This window comes from Phoca vitulina, unplaced genomic scaffold (assembly GCF_004348235.1).
Source record: "Phoca vitulina isolate PV1807 unplaced genomic scaffold, GSC_HSeal_1.0 scaffold48, whole genome shotgun sequence".
Taxonomy (NCBI): Eukaryota; Metazoa; Chordata; class Mammalia; order Carnivora; family Phocidae; genus Phoca; species Phoca vitulina.
Genome location: NW_022589751.1, coordinates 1,694,954 through 1,707,433, shown reverse-complemented (window position 1 = coordinate 1,707,433; position 12,480 = coordinate 1,694,954). Strand labels below are relative to the sequence as shown.

The window sequence follows — 12,480 nt, the reverse complement described above, 5'->3', positions numbered from 1 at the left end:
ATCTTCACAATATTTGTTCTTCCAATCCATGAGCATGGAACGTTTTTCCATTTCTTTGTGTCTTCCTCAATTTCTTTCATGAGTATTTTATAGTTTTCTGAGTACAGATTCTTTGCCTCTTTGGTTAGATTTATTCCTAGGTATCTTATGGTTTTGGGTGCAATTGTAAATGGGATCGACTCCTTAATTTCTCTTTCTTCTGTCTTGTTGTTGATGTATAGGAATGCCACTGATTTCTGTGCATTGATTTTATATCCTGCCACTTTACTGAATTCCTGTATGAGTTCTAGCAGTTTTGGGGTGGAGTCTTTGGGGTTTTCCACATAAGGTATCATATCATCTGCAAAGAGTGAGAGTTTGACTTCTTCTTTGCTGATTCAGATACCTTTTATTTCTTTTTGTTGTCTGATTGCTGAGGCTAGGACTTCTAGTACTATGTTGAACAATAGTGGCGAGAGTGGGTATCCTTGACGGGTTCCTGATCTCAAGGGAAAGGCTCTCATCTTTTCCCCATTGAGGATGATATTTGCTGTGGGTTTTTCATAGATGGCTTTTATGATATTGAGGTATGTACCCTCTATCCCTATACTCTGAAGAGTTTTATTCAAGAAAGGATGCTGTACTTTGTCAAATGCTTTTTCTGCATCTATTGAGAGTGTCATATGGTTCTTGTTCTTTCTTTTATTAATGTATCATATCACATTGATTGATTTGTGGATGTTGAACCAACCTTGCAGCCCAGGGATAAATCCCACATGGTCATGGTGAATAATCCTTTTTATGTACTGTTGGATCCTATTGGCTAGTATTTTGCTGAGCATTTTTGCATCCATGTTCATCAGGGATACTGGTCTGTAGTTCTCCTTTTTGATGGAGTCTTTGTCTGGTTTTGGGATCAAGGTAATGCTGGCCTCATAAAACGAGTTTGGAAGTTTTCCTTCCATTTCTATTTTTTGGAACAGTTTCAGAAGAATAGGTATTAATTCTTATTTAAATGTTTGGTAGAATTCCCCTGGGAAGCCATCTGGCCCTGGGCTCTTGTTTGTTGGGAGATTTATGATGACTGCTTCAATTTCCTTACTGGTTTTGGGTCTGTTCAGGTTTTCTATTTCTTCCTGGGTCAGTTTTGGTAGTTTATAGGTCTCTAGGAATGCATCCATTTCTTCCAGACTGTCTAATTTGCTGGCATGTAGTTGCTCATAATATGTTCTTATAATTGTTTGTATTTCTTTGGTGTTGGTTGTGATCTCTGCTCTTCCATTCATGATTTTACTTATTTGGGTCATTTCTCTTTTCTTTTTGATAAGTCTGGCCAGGGGTTTATCAATCTTATTAATTCTTTCAAAGAACCAGCTCCTAGTTTTGTTGATCTGTTCTACTGTTCTTTTGGTTTCTATTTCATTGATTTCTGCTCTGATCTTTATTATTTCTCTTCTCCTGCTGGGTTTAGGCTTTATTTGCTGTTCTTTCTCCAGCTCCTTTAGGTGTAGGGTTAGGTTGTGTATTTGAGACCTTTCTTGTTTCTTGAGAAAGGCTTGTATTGCTATATACTTTCCTCTTAGGACAACCTTTCCTGCATCCCAAAGATTTTGAGCAGCTGTGTTTTCATTTTCATTTGTTTCCATGAATTTTTTTAATTCTTCTTTAATTTCCTGGTTGACCCATTCATTCTTTAGTAGGATGCTCTTTAGCCTCCACGTATTTGAGTTCTTTCCGACTTTCCTCTTGTGATTAAGTTCTAGTTTCAAAGCATTGTGGTCAGAAAATATACTGGGAATGATCCCAGTCTTATGGTACTGGTTGAGACCTGATTTGTGACCTAGGATGTGATCTATTCTGGAGAATGTTCCATGGGCACTAGAGAAGAATGTGTATTCTGTTGCCTTGGGATAGAATGTCCTGAATATATCTGTGAAGTCCATTTGGTCCAGTGTGTCATTTAAAGCCTTTATTTCCTTGTTGATATTTTGCTTAGATGATCTGTCCATTTCAGTGAGGGGGGTGTTAAAGTCCCCTACTATTATTGTATTGTTGTCAATGTGTTTCTTTGATTTTGTTATTAATTGGCTTATATAGTTGGCTGCTCCCATGTTAGGGCCATAGATATTTACAATTGTTAGATCTTCTTGTTGGATAGACCCTTTAAGTAGGAATGTAATGTCCTTCCTCATCTCTTATTATAGTCTTTGATTTAAAATCTAATTCATCTGTTATAAGGATTTCCACCCCAGCTTTCTTTTGGTGTCCATTAGCATGGTAAATGGTTTTCCACCCCCTCACTTTCAATCTGGAGGTGTCTTTGGGTCTAAAATGAGTCTCTTGCAGACAGCATATTGATGGGTCTTGTTTTTTTATCCAATCTGATAGCCTGTGTCTTTTGATTGGGGCATTTAGCCCATTTACATTCAGGGTAATTATTGAAAGATATGAATTTAGTGCCATTGTATTGTCTGTAAGGTGACTGTTACTGTATATTGTTTCTGTTCCTTTCTGGTCTACGTTACTTTCAGGCTCTCTCTTTTCTTAGAAGACCCCTTTTAATATTTCTTGTAGGGCTGGTTTGGTGTTCACAAATTCTTTAGTTTTTGTTTGTCCTAGAAGCTTTTTATCTCTCCTTCTATTTTCAGTGACAGCCTAGCTGGATATTCTTGGCTGCATATTTTTCTCGTTTAGTGCTCTGACTATATCATGACAGTCCTTTCTGGCCTGCCAGGTTTCTGTGGATAGGTCTGCTGCCAATCTAATGTTTCTACAGTTGTAGGTTACAGACCTCTTGTCCCGAGCTGCTTTCAGGATTTTCTCTTATCTCTGAGACTTGTAAGTTTTACTCTTAGACGTTGACCTATTTTTATTGATTTTGAGGGCGGTTCTCTGTGCCTCCTGGATTTTGATGCCTGTTTCCTTCCCCAAATTAGGGATGTTCTCTGCTATAATTTGCTCCAATATACCTTCTGCCCCTCTCTCTCTTTCTTCTTCTTCTGGGATCCCAATTATTCTAATGTTGTTTCATCTTATGGTATCACTTATCTCTTGAATTCTGCCCTCGTGATCCAGTAGTTGTTTATCTCTCTTTTTGTCAGCTTCTTTATTTTCCATCATTTGGTCTTCTATATCACTGATTCTGTCTTCTGCCTCATTTATCCTAGCAGTTAGAGCCTCCATTTTTTATTGCACCTCATTAATAGCCTTCTTTATTTTGACTTGGTTAGATTTTAGTTCTTTTATTTCTCCAGAAAGGGATTCTCTACTATCTTCCATGCTTTTTTCAAGCCCAGCTAGTATCTTTAAAATCATCATTCTGAACTCTAGTTCCGACATCTTACTAATGTCCATATTGATTAGGTCCCTGGCAGTCGGTACTGCCTCTTGTTCTTTTTTTTGAGGTGAGTTTTTCTGTCTTGTCATTTTTGTCTAGAGGTGAATAGATGAATGAGAGAACAAAATGCTAACAGGGTAACAACGACCCCAGAAAAATATACACTAAACAAATCAGAAGAGACCCGAAACCAGGGAGAAAAGAAAGGAAAAAAAATGATCAGGCTGGTAAATACAACAGAGCCACACTAGATTTTGGGTGTATTTTGGTCTGTTAGAAAAAACTGCCTCCCAAAATTTGAAAGAAAGAAAAACTTATATATATACAAAAATAAGGGTAAACATGATGAACAGATGGCATATGACTGTAAAGATGAAAATTAAAGATTTTTAAAAAGGAACTGGTAAGGTAAGAAGTTGGTTGAAAAAAAATTTTTAAAAAGGTGGGGGGAGAGAATGTGATCAGGCGTGAGACTAGAACAAAGCCACACACTAGATTTAGGGTATATTTTGGTCTGTTAGAAGAAACTGTATCCCAAAATTTTAAAAAAAGAAAAACTTATATATATACAAAAAATAAGGTTAAATACAATGAAGGGATAGAATATGACTGTAAAAATGAAAATTAAAAAAGATTTTAAAAAAGGAATTGATAAGATGTTGGCTGAAAAAGGAAAGAAGAAAAATTCAAAAAAAACAAACAGAAAAAAATAAAGAAAATTTAAAAAATTAACTTTGAAAGACTAAAGAATCAGGGAGAAAAACCCATGAATTCTATGTGCAGTATTCCCCTGGCGCTGGAGTTCTGCCATTCTCATTGATGGGTAAACTTGGTCTTGGCTGGCTGTTCTTGCTGATCTTCTGGGGGAGGGGCCTGTTGCCGTGTTTCCCAAATGTCTTTGCTGGAGGCGGAATTGCCCCACCCCTGCCTGGTCCAGGCTAAGTAATCTGCTCGGGTTTGCTCTCGGGAGCTTTTGTTCCCTGCAAGCTCTCCGTACAGCTTTGGAGGAGGAGAGTGAAAATGGCGGCCTCCCAATCTCCGCCCCGGAGGAGCCGAGAACTCGGGGGCCCCACTTCTCAGTGCGCCCCAGGGAAAACCAGTCAATCACTACCATCTCCCCAGTCTCCGGCCGCACTCCGTGCTCACCCGGCCTGTGACCGAGGTTTCTATCTCTGGCACCCGACGCCACGTGGAGTCTCCAAACCCAGCAGATCCCTGTGGTGCGCTCCTGCGCCACTCCTCCCGGGGGAGGAAGGGGAGTCTCCCCAGATCTGCCGCTTGTTCGGTCCCTGCTGGAGGAGGAGTGGCCCAACTGTGCCGCAGATCACGGTTTATGGCAGCCCCGAGCTGAGAGCCCATGTCTCAGCTCCGTCTCTGTAGTCGGCTTCCCTGCTCTGATACCTGGGAGCTCTGCCGCACTCAGGCTCCCAGGTCTTTCTGTGACCCCGAGGGTCCTGAGACCACACTGTCCCGTGAGGGTTCCACCCCCTGCTTAGCCACTGGAGCGATGTCCCTCAGCATAGCCGACTTCTAAAAGTTCCGATTTTGTGCTCCGCTGCTCTATCACTTGCCAAAAGCGGCCGATGGATGCCTCCTCCCCCACTGTCTATCCTCCCGAATATCGCCTCGGATTCACTTCTCCGCCCGTCCTACCTTCCAGAAAGTGGTCGCTTTTCTGTTCAGAGAGTTGCTGCTATTCTTTTCTTCGATCTCCTGTTGAGTTCGTAGGTGTTCAGAATGGTTTGATCCCTATCTAGCCGAATTCCTGGTACCAGACGAAATCCAGGTCTCCTACTCCTCCGCCATCTTGCTCCTCCCCAAGAGGTGACTGGTTTTAAGGAGGAGATTGACATAATGTGAATTGCATTTTAGAAATAAAAAAGTCACCTTGGCTTCAGTGTGGAGTTGAAACTGGAAAGGGGAAGGCAAGCCTGGTCTCTCTGACAGGAGGCAACTGGCTACAGGTCTGGGCTCAAATGACAGGGACCTAGGCCACTGCATCCTGAGGACCTAGAGCCCTGGGAACTGGAGGAGCTAGTCAAGGGCAAGAAGGGAAGTCAGGTGAACCAGCCGGCGCCTGGGGACAGCAACATTTAAGGGAAGAACAGAGGAAGGGAACATCTGGGACATGGAAAAGCAGCAGTCGGAGCAGTGGGCAGAACCCAGGAGGGAGTGAGCGGGCAAGGGAGGTGAGAAGGATGGGGGCAGGAGTAGTAGAGCAGAGCAACACGCTCTAAGCACCTAACCTGCTCCTTGCTGGTGTTTTTGGGCCATCTTAGTCACTTGCCTTCACTCTGGGAGGTAAGTAAAGAGTGTGGCAGGTGGTGGACCCGGAGCTCAGAGAGGCTCAGTAAGGTGTCCAGCATCCTACAGCTAGTACATGTTGTCCCTGGGGTGGGAAGTGTAAACCCTGGGCCCTCTGCCCTCCTCCACGATCCTCTCATGACTCCAAGACCACTGTTTAAGAAATTTGGATTCTTCTGGAATTTCCTAAGAGGCCAGGCTCTCCTACAGCTATACAGAACAAAATATTGCCATGTATTTTCTTTCTCCATTGTATTAGCTCAACCAAATCCCAGGAGATGAAAACCCGATTTTTCTCCCTTCGGATGAAAAATATGACTGGCTTCTGGCCAAAATCTGGGTGCGCTCCAGTGACTTCCACGTCCACCAGACCATCACCCACCTTCTGCGCACACACCTGGTGTCTGAGGTTTTTGGCATTGCCCTGTACCGCCAGCTGCCCGCCGTGCACCCCATTTTCAAGGTATACAGCAAGCTACTGCCTCAGCCGGTGGAGGAGGGCACTGGCATCTGGGGGGCGGAGGGAGGGAGGCGGGGCACTGACACCCCCACAGGGCTGGGGCCGGGAGTAGCCAGCAGAGAGGGGCCCTTGGAGAGAGGCCCAGGAGGCGGGACTACAGCTCTGAGCCTGTGGGTTCCCGAGGACACGAGGCCTGGGAGCAGAGTTTGAAGAGGCAAATGAGGTCAGTGTGACCCTTGTCTGATCCCAGGCGCCACCATCACTGCCCTTCTCTCTTCCTGAATCCTACTGGCACTGACCGCCGGGGTGATGCAGGCTCAAGGCACCTCTCTGGGCCTGTTTCCCTATCTGTGCAGCAGGGAGCCAAGAGTACACCTGCCTCACAGGATTATTGGCAGGACCCAAACAGTTAACAAATGCAGAGAGTTGAAAACAGTACCTAGCACGTAGTTCAGCTCCATGTAAGTGCTGGCTATTATCATTTTCACCTTCACGTCACTAAGTGTCAAAGCTGCGGTCCCCAGGCCCCAGCAGCTCCCCTGACCTGCACTTCCTCCCTCAGCCCTGGCATCAGCCCTCCTCAGTGGACTGGGGTGCGGGGTGCTGGGGGTCTCCGGGGGCACGTGGGGGGGGGGGTGGAGACCTGGTCGGGAGGCCTAGCCAGGCCTTCTTTGAGGCCTTCTCCTGCTCTCCCCCCGCCCCCCAGCTGCTGGTGGCACATGTGCGGTTCACCATCGCCATCAACACCAAGGCCCGCGAGCAGCTCATCTGCGAGTACGGCCTCTTTGACAAGGTGGGCACCTCCCGTCCAGCTCTGTGCAGGGCCCCACTGCTCCAAACCTCCACCGCCCAGGCCAGGTGTCCTCTCAGGAGCAAGGCCTCTAGGCACTAGGGTGGCAGTGCGTGCCTGGGACGGGTGGGAGGCTGGAGGCGCTCAGACTGAAGGCTCCCCAGGTCCTCTGGCCAGGCTCTGGCCCCTTCCCCACCAGTGACCCCTCCCCTCCCGAGTGCACAGCCTGCTTCTCAGCACTTCTCGGGGCCTGTGTCACCCTGTAGCCTCGTCCTGCTCTTCCCCCATCCTCTGGCCTGTGGCTGTAGATCCTGCCTCCCCTCCGGCTCTGCTGCCCTCACGGAGCACCACCTCCCGCCCTCGGCGCTCCTGGGCCAACGCTCCCACCCTACGCTCCCCTCGGCTGGGCCTAAGCCCTACCCGTCCCTCACGTTCTCCCAGGCAGCACCTTGCCCATTCCGACCCCCTGCAGCCTTACCAAGCCTGGACCCTCCCAGCAGCCCTCTCCCCACCCTTCTTCCTCTCCCACCTCCCCTTAGTGAGGCAGTCAGCTCATCAGTAAGGCTGAGCCCCTCTTTGGGTTGCAAATGACAAAACCCAAGTCAAACCGGCTGAAGCTGGAAAGGAAGTGTATTATCTCAAAACCCTGTACATAATAGAGGGGGCTCCCAACTCCTCCCAAAATGGACCCAGGAGCTCAAATAATGGCCCCAGGGGACAGAGACACTGGCTGGCACTCTTCTACTCTTTAAACTGTGTGGGCCCCATTCTCCCAGTCAGGCTCTGTGGACAGGCTCTCCCCCGTGGGAGGGGGAGTGGGACCTCATCATAGGGAGCTCCAGGCTCGTGTTCCCACACGGTGACCGTCCACTCCCATCCAAATAGAAAGTCCAGGGAGCAGCTCCCATCACTCCAGCTTGGGTCAAACGGCCCTGTGGACCGACTTGTGGCACCCCAGTCCCCAAGTTCTCCTTTAAAGGTTCTGTAGTGGCTCAGCCACCGTGTGTCCTGGGATGAGGACCAGGATCCCTCCTTGTGCATCTCTCCAGCCCTCACCTAAGCAAACGCAGGCCCTCTGAAGAGTTGTGTGTGTGGTCCTGGGGGCTGGTATCCGCCCCTTTCTTGAGCCCAAAACTCAGGTCACCGAGAGCGGTGCTGGTGCTCCGGGCAGCCCATGCTCAGAACGAGCGCCCGCCCTCCTGCCGCCGCCCCCAATCCCTGCACACCCCCTCCGCTGCAATCCCCTGCATTATTAGATCAGACCTTTCTAACCTCCTCACTGGGCTGCCCTGGGTATTCTCAGAGTTAAGCATCCCTCCTACCCCACCTCCTAAACCCCCGGGACATGGGCTTGCCCATCCACAAGCCTGGCCCCCCCCAGTATCCCTTCACAGTTTCTCATGGTGAGCTCTGGGTGAGAAGGCTGGCGAGGGGCAGCCAGCCTCAGCTCACGGTGCTCTCTCCGCTCCCACTCAAGGCCAACGCCACAGGGGGCGGTGGGCACGTGCAGATGGTGCAGAGGGCCATGCAGGACCTGACCTACACCTCCCTGTGCTTCCCTGAGGCCATCAAAGCTCGGGGAATGGACAGCACAGAGGACATTCCCTACTACTTCTACCGGGACGACGGGCTCCTGGTGTGGGAGGCCATCAAGACGTGAGTGCCCGCTGGGGCTATGGGACCTGCTCTGTGCAGAATGAGAGGAGCTCCTGGAGGAGGAGAGGACCGGGGTATTGACAGGCCGGGCCAGGGGCCTGGACCGCTGACTCAGTGGGCCACGGCATGGCTCCGTTGTCAGGGCCCAGAGAGAGAGAGGAAGGTATGTGGGTGGGAGTGGGGGTGAGTGACCCGAGTCTGGACATTAAGGAGTAAGTCACAGGGTCACCACTGGAGCTCTGCCCTGGGGCCCAGGGGCCCAGCCCTGCAAACCCTGGCCAGGTCACCCGCTCCTAGCTGGGCCCCTCCTCCTGAGCCAGGTTCACGGCTGAGGTGATAGGCATCTACTACAAGAGTGACCAGGTGGTGGTAGAGGACCAGGAGCTGCAGGACTTCGTGAACGATGTGTATGTGTACGGCATGCGGGGCAAGAAGACCTCAGGTACAGACCGCCTCCGGCTCTCCTCCTGGCCGTCTCTTCTGCTCTTCCCTGCACCTCTGACTTTCCTTGGACAGCGCTGGCCCATGGCATCCACCTTAGCGCCTGGTGCTGGGGCCAGAGCCCCCAAGGGCCCCCTGCTCACCAGTATGTCTCATGGGGACACCTTAGGGACTTTCTGCAGCCACTGAGAACCAGGGTCAGAATCATCAGGAACACGGGCCAAGCTGCTGTCCCCTCCTAGTGTCTTACCCATGCCTGGGCCCCCTAAGCCCTTGTGTGGGGGAACTCAGGGACTGGGGGAGGCTCAGGGGGAGGGTGCCTGTGGGTCATTGGCCCACTGCCCCCCCCACCTCTGGGGTCAGGGCCTCAGCCAGTCCCTGGCTCTGCCCTAGGTTTCCCCAAGTCCATCAAGACCAGAGAGAAGCTGTCAGAGTACCTAACGGTAGTGATCTTCACAGCCTCAGCCCAGCATGCAGCGGTGAACTTTGGCCAGGTGGGCAAAGGCAGGGTGGGTCCTCTGGGTGGGAAATCACCATAGTCACCTTGACTGCTGCTGATGGGCCCAGACAAAGCCGCCCCTCTTTCTAGTCTTCTGGGGCTGGTCTCAGGCAGCCTCGGGGCCAGAAGCTGGATGTTCCCTGAGTGTATTCTGCTCACTAAGCCGAGGGCGCCAGCCAGAGAGGGGGCCTGTGGACTGGCCCTGCTGGAGCAGGAGGTGATGGGAAGGAGGGTGGGAGGCGTCGGGGTGGGTGCTCGGCCTGCGGGGCAGGTACGGGCATGGCCCGCTGCGGGTGGGTGGCAGCTGGCTGAGGAGGTGCACACCCATGCCTGTGGCTGTCCCTGCAGTATGACTGGTGCTCCTGGATCCCCAATGCCCCCCCAACCATGCGGGCCCCCCCACCAACAGCCAAGGGTGTGGTCACCATCGAGCAGATCGTAGATACGCTGCCAGACCGTGGCCGCTCCTGCTGGCATCTGGGCGCAGTGTGGGCACTAAGCCAGTTCCAAGAAAATGAGGTGAGCAGGGGAGACATTCTGCCCCCTCTAGGGGGCAGGTCGCCTGGATTTAACCCATTTTTCCATCTCAGGCCTTTGTGATTAAGAGCTTAGGCTGGACACCTGCTCTCCGGGAATCCTGACTTCTGAGGCTGGGGGTGCCCAGGAAGTCCCAGGCCTGTGCCTGGATGGAGCTCGGGGTGGGGGCGGGGGTTGGCAGGAGAGCACAGGGACTCTGCTCCACCGGTGACTACCCAGAGGGGACGACTAAGAGTTTCCTGGGGATCCTGCCAGACATTCCCATGCACATACACTAATGAACCTACTGTAAAAGCTGGGTATCTCAGTATCTCAGACACAACCCCATGACATTAGCTCAGTGTCGCACAGAATGACTACCAGTACAGCCAGCCCCAGACTCGCGGGCATTTTAGGGGGCACTGAGGTTGCTCTGGGGACTCTGCTGATGTGTGGGTCCCTCACTAACATCTTTGTATATGTGTCTTTGCACATGTGTTCCGTAGGGCCAGATGACATGTTCCTAGTAGAGGAATTTCTGGATCAGAGAATGTTGAGACTGATCTGTCCTCCACAAACTAATCCCAAATCCCACCCTTTCCAGCCCTGGGTATGAAACCTGCCAATTTTAACAATCCAGTAATTTTTTAAAAGACAGATCTAGTTTTAACCTGCAGACATCTATGTGAGTGTGGAAATGAGCACAGTACCCCAACAGGGTCCGGCCGTGGCTGTCCTGGGCTGGGGAGGCTAGCGCTGGCCCCCGGAGCCCAGAAGGAAGGCAGGAGTGTGGCAGAGGACGGGGCCCAGCGGGACCCCTTCACCTGCACCATCACACACGGCAGGGCAGCTATTTCTCCCATTTATCTGAGGCCCCAGACCAGGGGCATTCTTGGGGTCTTCTCAGCAGGGGGTGGAGAGGGGGAAATGAGCACATGCTGCCTCGCTCACTTCCCAAGGGATGGTCTCTGGGGGTGAGACAAGGCCTATCAATCAGTTTACATCACCTCGGCAAAGATTAACCTGTCCGTCTGTGTCCGGGCCCTTAGCTATTCCTGGGTATGTACCCAGAAGAGCATTTCATCGAGAAGCCTGTAAAAGAGGCCATGGCCCGATTCCGCAAGAACCTTGACACCATCGTCAGCGTGATTGCTGAGCGCAACAAGAACAAGAAGCTGCCATATTACTACTTGTCCCCAGACCGGATTCCCAACAGCGTAGCCATCTAAGTGGCCACCTGAGCCAGTCTCACCTGCACACGGTCAGCTGCTCACGGGCGGGCTCAGCACCCAGACTCCAGGCTGCCCGGGTGGGCAGGCTCACGGGGGCCCCGGGGCAGGACCTCCTGGCAGCTTGCTCTCCTGAGGCTGCTTCGGTTCCTCAGGCCCCAGGCTGACTGGCTTCAAACCAAAGGCTGCCCAGGTTGGGCCATGTTATGCCTCAGCTTCAGTGCATTTTCCAGTCTGTTCCTCAATCTTTAGTGAATCCCATACTTTGATCCAAGTGGGTACACTGCAGGGACCCGTCCTACACAGAGCAGGACGATGTCGCTTCCTGCCCTACGCCTCGCTCAGTGCTTCCACACCAGGCAGGAGCAAGAAGTCAGGAAAACTGATAGATGTTTGTTCTTGTTGGGAGGCATGGAATGATTATTTTCTATTTATGCTTCGTCCAATTTCTTGCATATAGTAAGTGCCCAAATAAATCCTTGTTGAATGAATGAAGAATTGGTTGTCATAAAAATAAAGGAGTGCATTTAAAACAAGTCTCTGTCCACGTTATGTTCCCATCACCCCAAACAGCTCACATCCCCTCTCCCCACAAAAAAAAAGCCATGATCACTGTGATTCCATTGGACAAAAGCTCCCCCCACCCCACCCACACACAAACCCCAGTCTAGATAGAAGGTGGTTTTCCCTTTTTGTTGCTGAGAAAGCTACTTTATCTTCAGAACATATCCCAAATATCATCCACCCTGGGGAGGCATCTTTGATTCTCATCTCTCCCACCCGCCCCCCCTCCCTGGGCTTTGTCCGAACCTCTGTTATCTTCCCACATGGTCTCTCCCTTGGACCCAGAGCCCCTGCAGAACAGGAACTCACCTTACTTGTGTGCCCAGGGCTGGCACAAGGCACTAGCCTGCTGCTCCCTCATTTTCCTCCTGCAAGGCACCGGACAGGTTCTAGGCACTATTCTGGGAGCTGCGGGCTGTTTTCTCCAACAAGAGAGGACTTAAAATGACTTTTAAAATGCATTTCTTTTGGGGCGCCTGGGTGGCTCAGTCGTTAAGCGTCTGCCTTCGGCTCAGGTCATGATCCCAGGGTCCTGGGATCGAGCCCCACATCGGGCTCCCTGCTCTGTGGGAAGCCTGCTTCTCCCTCTCCCTCTGCCCCTGCTTGTGTTCCCTTTCTCGCTGTGTTTCTCTGTCAAATAAATGGATAAAATCTTTTAAAAAAAAAAATAAAATAATAAAATGCATTTCTTTCCCCACACCCAAG

At 50.8% G+C, this 12,480-nt stretch overlaps 1 protein-coding gene across 1 annotated transcript in view; it reads left to right on the top strand.

Moving 5' to 3' along the window:
* ALOX5 (arachidonate 5-lipoxygenase) overlaps positions 1-11,739 on the top strand; it is a 73,067-nt gene extending 61,328 nt beyond the window's left edge. The window contains exons 8-14 of the mRNA XM_032432572.1: positions 5,880-6,083; positions 6,787-6,873; positions 8,348-8,526; positions 8,847-8,968; positions 9,361-9,461; positions 9,815-9,985; positions 11,032-11,739. Of these exons, the coding sequence (XP_032288463.1) occupies positions 5,880-6,083; positions 6,787-6,873; positions 8,348-8,526; positions 8,847-8,968; positions 9,361-9,461; positions 9,815-9,985; positions 11,032-11,211 (1,044 nt within the window). The 3' untranslated portion in view covers positions 11,212-11,739. The remainder of the gene's footprint in view (positions 1-5,879; positions 6,084-6,786; positions 6,874-8,347; positions 8,527-8,846; positions 8,969-9,360; positions 9,462-9,814; positions 9,986-11,031) is intronic.
* The last annotated feature ends 741 nt before the right edge of the window (positions 11,740-12,480 follow it).